Genomic DNA, 12,139 nt, shown 5'->3' with positions numbered 1-12,139 from the left:
TATGACAAAATAATAAATTCTTGTATAAACATGTGTATTGTATCGTATAGTTATTTAATTACTGTAATAATACATGTTTGATAAAAAAAAATGTGAACAAAAGGGCTGTGTCTTACGCATTAAGCTTTTTACAAACGCCTTCCCAGGCTGTTTTTTTTAGCTTGCCACCTTGTGTGGCCCCTCGAAATGTTCCGAACAGTACATCAGACTCGACTGATATCAGCTCGAGGCAGTAGCTTTTCTCTGCTTCTGTCCAGTTGGGAGCTCTTTTGCTTCCATTGTCCATTGTGCAAGATTTTTTCATTTCTATCGTCTGTTGTCAGATTTTCCCGAACTTTATACTTTCTTACCTTTTTTACCGAAGAGCTCTCTTTTAACCGAAATGACCGAAAAGATAATCGCGTTATTTTTACTCAGTTGAGTAGCTTATTGAGCACGTTCAAGAAATGGGATTTAGCTAACCTACTCAGCTGAGAGCGTTATTTTTACTGAGCATGTTATTGAGTTAACGTACTTAAGAATTTTCGAGAAATTGGGGCCATGTTAATATAGAATAAGATTTTACAATAAAGGTATCTTTAAAACCGTCTTTGGCTGGCTCGGAATATTTTTCTTCAAATAATTTACGTAGATAATCATTTCGGAGAAAGGTTTAGGAATAATAAAATCTTAATAAATTACTTCTGATAACACGCGGTATTTGACACCTTTCCTATCCGGTACCTACACGGCCTCTTAACGCCAGCTCCACCACTTTACGGTGGTGCAAAAAAAAGAGCTGTCGACACTTCCGTGGTGGAGCTGTGCCCTATGTTTACATGATCAAACGTGAGTATGATTTATATTTTATTTGATAATTTCATTTAACGGACTTATTTCGAAAATCGGAGAATGTGGTATCGTGTAAGAACACGTATACTGTAGGTTGGTTACTATTTCGTTTCAATATTGTGCAAACTGTGGTGCCAGGAACTTTTCTCCCGAAACGGAATTGTGCATATTTTGAGATCTGATTGCATAGCAAGTACATTTCGGTGCTTACACACCCTGTAAGATCATTCCACGCAAGCAAACATAACTGTTATGTATAGTACCTATGCCGAAACACAACAAAACTCTTCTTAAAAAGGAAAAATGCACATATTTATAAAAGTGGTGGCGCTGTCGAGAAGTGGTGGCGCTATAGAGTATGTTTTGCGCTTAAAGTAATATAAAAAGTTAACGCTTTTGGAATGAATACAAAAGTTCGGTTGCTATGTTTATCATTCATTGAACATAATGCTGGTTATGCATACTTGCGAAACTTGAAACCCTCATATTTGTCCTTTCTGCTCATCGTTAAGTAGCCGGGGCACCCATCGCGCACAAACTCTCCGCATATCAGATCCTGTATTATGGCCCGATACACAACCTTTGAACAAATTCGAGTGATATAACTTATTTTTCGAACGGTTTTCTGCGATCAGTTTGTACAATATCTAGGACCAATGCTATGTCGCGTTTAGTTCTAGATGGCCGGCCATTTCTTTGGAAATAATCCACGCTGATTTCACCGTCTCTGAAACGCTTATGTTATTTAAACTTAAGTCTCCTGCAACATTTCGCAGAAGCAAACTCCATGAACTTAAGGGTTGGTGTTGGTGTCATTCCCGTTGTAGCGATATGTATAATACGAAATACTGTTCCGTCCTTAACGTCATAACCAGTTTATGGCTGAGCGCTACAACTACCAATGTGTGTTGATGCTGTCCTTAAACATTTAATGTCGAGTAATGATGTCAATATCTCTGATGAATAAAGATATGACGTCATATCATATGCATTCAATACGTTGACATAATTTGGCGTCAAATTCTCGTTTAATTGCATTAAAAGTGGGAGCTTTTGTTTCGCGTTATGTTTAAACACCTAAGTGCTCCGTACCGACTATACATGGTTTCTTTAAAGATAATTTCTTTCAGAAACGTTATAATTTTGATACATTGTTCGATGTTTTACTCTCGTATAAAATGTATGTTTCAAATGATATGCATTTATTAAAATTGTTGTTGAATAAATGACATTATACCACATGTCCGTGGACTTTACGAACAACCCTCGTATATATTACGTTTTTGAAACTATGACAATATGTAGCACAATTTCCTTTGGGGTTATTCTGTCCAAAAATAAATAGTAAAACATTGACCAGGGTAAGATATCTTGATTTATTGAATGATTTTCAATGTCATTTATATAAATATATATATATATAACTATATATTATATAAAACTATAGAACACTTAATAGTTGTGTTTTCATTAATTTGACTTATTTTATTATTTATTTTAACTTTTTATTACTCCATCAGTTTTTAAGTTTATCAAGGTGCATAATTCCATTATCAAATCCATATTTTTGTGCCTTGCTACATATGTGCACTTTGACACAGGTAAATTTGAAGTTCTTGAAGATTTTGGCATTTATATTGCATTTTTTGGCAAAGGACTTCTAAGGGCGGTCTTGCTGTTCTCTGACTGATTTAGGTCGGCTTCACCCCAACATATACTATTCAGAAATGTAAAAATAAAAACACAAATGAATGCTTGAAAAAACATTTTTGGAATTGAGACTTATGAAAAAAAACACCGTTATCTAATTCTAAAATAATTCTTAAGTGTTCCGTCTCAATTCTAACTCGATGAACATTATTTTAGACAAAATAATGCACATTTCCAAATTCAAATGCCAACTTCCTCTTTCACAAAAATAATGAGAGAAAAAGAAAAGGGTATAACTTGAAGTTGCCATCATTGTCACTTGTCACACTCAAATTATAATGTTAAAATCTTGAACGAGTATTGAGTTATTGCCAAGATATAAATGTTTGCATGCCGGTGTTGACATCGACATTAAGGCTACAAAATACTTAGAAACTCAAGTAAAAACTACACAAATACAATAACAAATTAGCATTCAGTACTCAACGACGAGATACCATTCTAGACTGCTTCTTGTAGTACATACTTCCGACCTGTTTCTCACATAAATACGGTAACTATGATTGTGTAAACTAGCATGTAAGATGGCAAGCCACTGTCTAAATCTACCGTCTCGAAGTCTATGGGCAAATTTGAAGTATATTGCCTTTTCATTGGACCATATTGATTTGTTGATCGCCAAATGATTGTGTATAAGGTTGATCCGCTAGTCTGTTTTCAGGAGTAGATATTTGAAAATTTCGTTATATTAAAGAATACTTCTCAAGTCAGCACAACGATCAGGATTATCAGACTTTATCTGAGCTGCATCCATTGCCATTTGACCTTAATCACTTTAATACATAATGTATATACGAAAACAGAGGATATCGCAAGCCAAAAAGTTGAAGAAACGACTCTCGTTATAGGCACAAGTAGAGTTAACGGGAGACACAACGTGCCTAACAACATAGATATCAATAAATGTTGTGATCATTGCCTTGGGTTACGATCTGCGAAACACGAGATCACTGTGGGTTTAAATTTATATAATTGTTCAAAACATCGCACTTGTCCCAATATCGATCAATAATTGCAAACAAGAAAACCTTATCGGAAGCAGTATCCATTTAAAAAACAATAAAAAGGGAGTACCACTACCAAAAACAAGTGATCAGGGTCAAGGAATAGATATAAATAGCGCTGCCGACAGACAACACAGCATGTATACGTGGTATCACAGTTTGGAATGCACCACGCCAACATAGAACCACTGTGGTTTGGCTGATTTGCCTATTTTATTCTTAAGTCACATTTTAGACACCGAATGTATACCATTTACTCAACTGTATAAACTTTGAGCGCGTGTTTCAAGAGGAAGATTTATTTATGTTTCATTCATTTAAACAACTTTTTCGATTCGGTTTTCTTTAAGATATGAAATTATACTAAATTAATTAATATAAACGAACTTTAAGTTTCTTATTACTCGTTAAAAAGGTCGTCAACAATTGACAACATAAACTACGTATAGTAATAAGTACATATGTGTTCACTTGTAAATGGCACGACACAAGCTGGCTTTAAAACTTCTCATTGGAGGATACTTTCCGTGACGAGTACTTCTCATGCCTTCCATACAAATTGTGATGGTCGTCAATTGGACGTATTTTGGTCTCATCTGAAAACATCAAATATGTAATTATAAGAACATTCCGGGTCAACAAATGTATGTATTTATGAGTGTGCTATATGTCTCAACAATCAAGAAAAGAGAGTACTTGTGTAACTGTTAATTTACTGGTTTGTTTTGTAAACATAATTTTGTTGTTTTTTGATGCGCGTTCTTAAACTTTACACGAGTAACCATTTTACGGGATAGTCATGGTTTAAATTAACATTTGTCGAGAATAATACCATGTGTGTGGTTTATGGAAATTTAATGAAACTAGAAACGTGTAGTCGTACAATGAAACTAGACAGGAACACCCATAAAATGAAATTAAACCGGTTAAAGGTTTTATTGAAAATAAACATGATTAAATGTATTAAAAAACCTAAATAGGAGTATATGTATAGTAGATAGAGGGTAATTGTTTGTTTCAGTGTAAGATCGTAATATATTTAACCGAGAGCACCAAATGTTATATTTCGAGAGTGGCACAGCCACGAATGTAACAATTTGCTTTTGGTGTTCACAAGGTGGATTATGAAGGATATTTATTTATTACAGTGTACGATCGTAGTTCGTATCGTAATTTCACGAGTGTCATGGAAAAGCATATTATAATATAATATAGTTTTTCTATGATCACAAGTGAAATTAAATACCATCTTACACTAAAAGAACAATTTGTCTTTTTCGTTTATGCTTTTTCTCGATGTTTTAGGAGTATTTAAGAGTGTTATTTGCGCCGCTACCCGCGGGATTTCCAGGTAGAGAGTGAAGACCACGCTAGGTTGTTGACAACTTGAAGGCGTGGATGGGGATAAAAAAAACAACAGTTATCTGTTAATTGTCGTGTGAACTTTTCCGTGAAGTTCGTATTACAACGAAACACAGTTCAAGATATATTTGAACTTTTATATCACATTAAATTTATATTTGAGCAGTTGTCTTCGTCTGTTATCTGATAAGTATAAAATCAACTGTTCAAACAGTCACAATGTTCAAATAAACGTTTGAAAAACGGAATTACCATTTTTTCCCATAAACGATAAGTTGTTTATTTACAAACATATCTTCATTTAAACGTATTTAACTCTCTTTTTCCATTTCATTTTATATACTGTTTGCCAAGATGCTCTTGTTCAAAGAAAAAAATGATCAAGGGGATGTTTCTACACAGGAATTTAAAAGTTGTTCTAGACGTTGGTATTTTCACTCCTTATTTTGCAGTGAAAATATTAAATTGGAATGTTCACGCTTGTTATTGCACTGATAAAACTCCATATTTCATCGAAAAGAAGAAAATCGCAAATTTACACTAAAATAAACTTTTTTTTCATTTTGTCATATGCATGAAAAGGCTAATAAATGACGTTTAATTGCATTCTCTCCGAAGAGCGCGCCACATTGTTTGCCAACCTAACGTCATTTCGGAAATGACGTCGTAATTTTTTCCCATTCCTGAACGCGCTGAAATTTGATTTGGACGAGAGAATGGACTTACATTTCAAAATAGTGAACGATATCAAATGGATATTTTCACGGTTTGCAACATAAAATATCAATTTATTCAACTGATTAATTTCTATAAACCACTGGAAAGCTTAATAAAAAACATGAATAAACGTAAAGAACAAAGATACCGTACTCACCATTGTATAGATCATCGCGAATCTTCCTTGCATTCTTTGATGCTTTATGATAGAAGCAGCAGGCAATGGTGATCATAATGACTACAAACAGAACAGTGGGAACCAAGGCTAAAACTAAGACCCAAGTATCTGGCCCACAGCAGGAGACTATTTTGGTGTTTTCGTTTGTACAGCATCCATAGGCGCAGTCCTTCATGCCGTATGAGGTCTTACATAGTGTTGCGTCAGCATCTGATATTTGAAATGAAAAGTTTTATTTTATAAATTAAAAGAGACCGATAACTGTTTAGTGTTAATAATCCATTTAAAATAAGTTACTAACGAATACATTCTTAACCTAAACAAAATTTTATAAATATAAAGAAGTGTCGTGGTATGGTTAAGCTTGGCGGAACAATTTGTACGGAATGAACAATGTGACAGTAAATTGTCCTTTACGCTTTAAACAATACGTCGGATTTTTAACGAAGGATGTGACATAACCGTGTAACTGATGAGAAATAATTGCAAGAAATCAAATTATATCAAGAACGTCAGAAAAGACATGAAAATATAACATAAATTGTAGTAGATACATATGAACTTTAAACCTCCAACTTCAATATTTTCAAAAAAATGCCGGTCGCTTTATAAACAAAATATTCTTTAAAATATATCGGTGTCATAGAAATTTGCTATGTCGAACTCGGTAAATTCCATGTTCTAGTAAATTCGATCTTTTTTCGAACGTATTGGGTAAAGTAACAGATGTTCTTAATTTCGTTATATCGAATTTTCGTTATGTTGAAGTTTTTCTTGAGGTCTTATCGACTTCGACATAGCAAGTTTTTACTGTACTTCTTTATGGTGAGTTATTGTAAACTCAACGAGGAATATATTGAAATGGTGATGACCAAAGATTCTTAACAATTTATTGAATCAGCCGATAATAAGCATAATTTACAATTGTTTAAGGATATTAAAGAAACTTTAAGACTCTCGAACATTATTGTAAAACAAGCATATGAATATGATACAAGTATATTCAATAAAAAGGTGTAATAATTATTGCATATCACAATTTTTTTTGATATGACAAAAACCATTGTTTTTCAATAGGCACAGAAAAGTACTTGGTTCGGCAAAAACCTGAAAATTGACAAACATCAAAAGGATTTGTCTATTTATTTTTAAAAAAACAAACACCGGAAGCTATAGCGATATAACACAGGATCTTCATCAATTCCATTGTAGTTTACTGCCATTATCTAGTCAATCAAGGGAACAAGAATAAGAGCCTTAACAGTAATTAAGATTCTGTTTAAAGCCACATGGTCGAAGCCGAACAATCATTTCACAAGAGACACACACCGCTACAAGACAACCGAAAACGAGAGACACAAACCGCCTCAGGAAAACACATTAAACAAAAAAATAGAGCGCCACAAGACGACATACAGTAAACCGAAGACACAAACCGCCACACAACAACTTACTTCTAACGTAAGACACAAACCGCTACACGACAACACACAGTATACGGAAGACACAAACCGCCACACGACAACATACATTAAACGGAAGACACAAACCGCCACACGACAACAGACATCAAACGGAAGACACAAACCGCCACCCGACAACAAACATTAAACAAGAGACACACCTCCACACGACAACAAACAATAAACGAGAGGCACACATCGCCACGCGACAACAAACAATAAACGTGAGGCGCACACCGCCACACGACAACAAACAATATACGAGAGGCACACACATCAACACGACAACAAACAATAAACGAGAGGCACACTTCGCCACACGACAATATACATTAAACGAGAGACACGCATCGCCACAAGACAACAAACAAAAAATGAGAGGCACACACCGCCACACGACAACATACATTAAACGGAAGACACAAACCGCCACACGACAACAAACATTAAACACGAGACACACCTCCACACGACAACAAACAATAAACGAGAGGCTCACACCGCCACACAACATACATTAAACGAGAGACTCACATCGCCACACGACAACAGACATTAAACGAGAGCCACACACCGCCACACGACAACATACATTAATCGAGAGACTCACATCGCCACACGACAACAGACATTAAACGAGAGCCACACACCGCCACACGACAACATACATTAAACGAGAGACACAAACCGCCACACGACAACAGACATTTAACGAGAGACACAAACCGCCACACGACAACATACATTAAACGAGAGACACACATTGCCACACGACAACATACCTTCAATGAGAGACACAAACCACCACATGACAACATACATTAAACGAGAGACACACACGACAACATACATTAATCGAGAGCCACACATTGCCACACGACAACATACATTAAATGAGAGACACACACCGCCACACGACAACATACATTACATGAAAGACACACACCACCACAAGACAACATACATAACATGAGAGACACACACCGCCACACGACAACATACATTAAACGACAGACACACATCGCCACACGACAACAACATTAATCGAGAGACATACACCGCCACACGACAAAATACATTAAATGAAAGACACACACCGCCACCCGACAACATACATTAAATGAGAGACACACACCGCCACCAGACAACAAACATTAAATAAGACAAACACACCGCCACAAGACAACATTAATTAAACGAGAGATACACACGACAACATACATTACATGAGAGACACACATTGCCACACGACAACATACATTACATGAGAGACACACACCACAACAAGACAACATACATTAAACGAGAGAGACACACCGCCACACGACAACATACATTTAGTGAGAGACACACACCACCACAAGACAACATACATTAAACGAGAGACACACATTGCCACACGACAACATACATTACATGAGAGACACACACCACCACAAGACAACATGCATAAAACGAGAGACACACACATCGCCACACGACAACATACATTAAACGACAGACACAAATCGCCACACGACAACAAACATTTAACGACACACACACACATCGCCACACGACAACATACATAAAACGACAGACACACACCGCCACACGACAACATACATTAAACGACAGACACACATCGCCATACGACAACATACATTAAACGACAGACACACATCGCCACACGACAACATACATTAAACGAGAGACACACATCGCTACACGACAACATACATTAAATAAGACAAACACACCGCCACAAGACAACATTAATTAAACGAGAGATACACACGACAACATACATTAAACGGAAGACAAACACCGTCACATGACAACATAAATTAATGGAAGACACAAACCGCCACACGACAGCATACATTAAACGAGAGACACACATCGCCACACGACAACAAACATTAAACGAGAGACACACACCGCCACACGACAACATACATTAAACGACAGACACACACTGCAACACGACAATATACATTAAATATGACAAACACACCGCCACAAGACAACATTAATTAAACGAGAGATACACACGACAACATACATTAAACGGAAGACAAACACCGTCACATGACAACATAAATTAATGGAAGACACAAACCGCCACACGACAACATACATTAAACGAGAGACACACATCGCCACACGACAACAAACATTAAACGAGAGACACACATCGCCACACGACAACAAACATTAAATGAGAGACACACACCGTCACACGACAACATACATTAAACGAGAGACACACATCGCCACACGACAACATACATTAAACTAGAGACGCACATCGCCACACGACAACATACATTTAATGAGACTGACACATCGCCACCAGACAACATACATTTAGTGAGAGAAACACATCGCCACAAGACAACATACATCAAACGAGAGACACAAACAGCCACACGACAACATACATTAAATGAGACTAACACACCGCCACCAAACAACATACATTTAATGAGACTAACACACCTTCACCAGACAACATACATTTAATGAGAGAAACACACCGCCACAAGACAACATGCATTAAACGAGAGACACACACGGCAACAAACATTAAACGAGAGACACAAACCGCCACACGACAACACAAATTAAATGAGAGACACACGCGACAACTTCATTAAAGGAGAAACACACCGCCGCACGACAACATACATTACATGCGACACACACACCGCCACCCAACAGCATACATTTAATGAGAGAAACACTCCGCCACAAGACAACATACATTAAACGAGAGACACAAACCGCCACACGACAACATACATTGAACGAGAGACACGCATGACAAAAACATTAAGCGAGGGACACACATCGCCACACGACATCATACATTATACGAGAGACACACAACTCAACGCGACAACATACATTAAACGAGAGACACACACCGCCACACGACAACATACATTAAACGAGACATACACTCACCACACGACAGCATACATTACATGAGACACACACACTGCCACACGACAACATACATTAAGCGAGAGACACAAACGACAATATACAATAAACGAAAGACACACACGACAACATACATTTAACGAGATACACACACGACAACATACATTTAACAAGCCACACACACGACAACATACATTTAACGAGAGACACACGACAACATACATTAAACGAGACACACACACGGCCACACGACAACAGACATTTAACGAGAGACACACACGACAACACACATTAAACGAGAGACACACACGACAACATACATTTAACGAAACACACTGGACAGCAGATATTAAACGAGAGACACTCACCGCCACACGACAACATACATTAAACGAGAGTTCCTTACCGCCACACGACAACATACATTAAACTAGAGACACACACCGCCACACGACAACAAACATTAAACGAAAGACAAACACAGCAACACAACATACATTAAACGAGAGACACACACCGCAACACGACATCATACATTAAACGAGACACACAAACCGCCAAACGACAAAAATATTAAACGAGAGCCACACGCCGCCACACGACAACATACATTAAACGAGAGCCACACACCGCCACACGACAACATACATTTAACGAGACACATACACTGCAACACGTAAACATAGTTGCAATTATCCCGTGTTATCAGTAATAATCAAATGTTATTTATTTTATACCATTTTTTCTGCATTGAATGTAACCGAAGTATAACAGGGACATGCCCCTTACCTAAACGTCCAGCATGTTGAAATGACCAAGAGAACAGACAGAGAAGAAACAGGTATTTCTGGGGAAATATTTATAAAGATGAGTCATTACTTAAACCGTGCATTTATTTAAATGGAAAATCGTCAAACGAGTAATAAAACTTACGTTTGTAACGTGAAGTTGAAGTAAGCAAAAAAGGAAGCTTTTCATGGTTATTGCGCAAAATGAGCTAGTATGGTATTATCTTTTATTTGAAGCTTGATAAACAAAGTAAACAGAAATGATGTACTTACAGAAAACATTTATGATAACTAACACAACCAGCAAAATTTCCATTTTGTATTGTTCAACGTAGACAATCAATGTCTTTGAAATTAAACGATTTTACAATTTATGAAAAACATGCATGTTAAATACTGCGCAGTACCGATCATTATGACATTTGCCTATTGTTTAACGCACAATGCGATACAATCAGCTCTGTTACTAATCTTTTACGAACGAAGATCTTTGTAAAGGGTCATATTTCAGTTAAATATAATATACGTAAGTTCATTATACTTCTTATAGAGCACAAGCAAGTTATCTTGTCTTGGTTTATACACTGGTCCTTATTGACTTTATCCTTGTTTAAGATTTGTTTCCGAAAGGATATTTAACAATTTAATAGAAATGTTAACAAGATCGGTATCAGATTGCACAGAGTCGCATTTTATTATGTTTAAGTAGCAAAGAACCTCAAATACACGCAATAAACCAACCGCGTGACGCGTATATTAATAGGCAACTTTACCATAAGAAAACAGTAACATATTATATTTTGACGAGCAATATACACATGATAAATAAAACAAATCTTCATTTTATGAGTTGATTTAAATGTGAAGTCCATACATATGGATCTACCGTAAGGCGAATGGGATCAGGAAGTTTGTTTTGAAAAACACATCGCTCGCCATTAGTCTGCATTTACCGTACCGAGAGAATATTTTTCATACCATTGTGTTATGTATTAAAATGCTCCAACGCAACTTCCGTTTTTGTAGAAATCAGTTAACAATGTTGGTACCAGGTGAGTATGGTATAAGTGTCTTTTTCAGAGATCTATAACAGTAAAATAAAACAAAACAAGAGGGCTATAATGGCCCTAATCGCTCACCTGGGTAAAAGAGTTCAAC

The 12,139-nt window shown here is 36.6% G+C and overlaps 1 protein-coding gene across 1 annotated transcript; it reads right to left on the bottom strand.

Moving 5' to 3' along the window:
* Nucleotides 1–3,734: 3,734 nt before the first annotated feature.
* On the bottom strand, nt 3,735–11,411 carry LOC128235112 (uncharacterized). Its single transcript, XM_052949848.1, has 3 exons — nt 11,255–11,411; nt 5,782–6,012; nt 3,735–4,141 (listed from the first exon to the last, which is right to left on the bottom strand). Exons 1-3 carry the CDS (start codon nt 11,295–11,297, stop codon nt 4,044–4,046), a joined length of 372 nt encoding a protein of 123 aa, XP_052805808.1. The 5' UTR covers nt 11,298–11,411; the 3' UTR covers nt 3,735–4,043.
* Nucleotides 11,412–12,139: the final 728 nt, after the last annotated feature.

Source organism: Mya arenaria, chromosome 5, assembly GCF_026914265.1.
Source record: "Mya arenaria isolate MELC-2E11 chromosome 5, ASM2691426v1".
Lineage (NCBI taxonomy): Eukaryota > Metazoa > Mollusca > Bivalvia > Myida > Myidae > Mya > Mya arenaria.
This window is presented reverse-complemented; position numbering and strand designations above follow the sequence as displayed.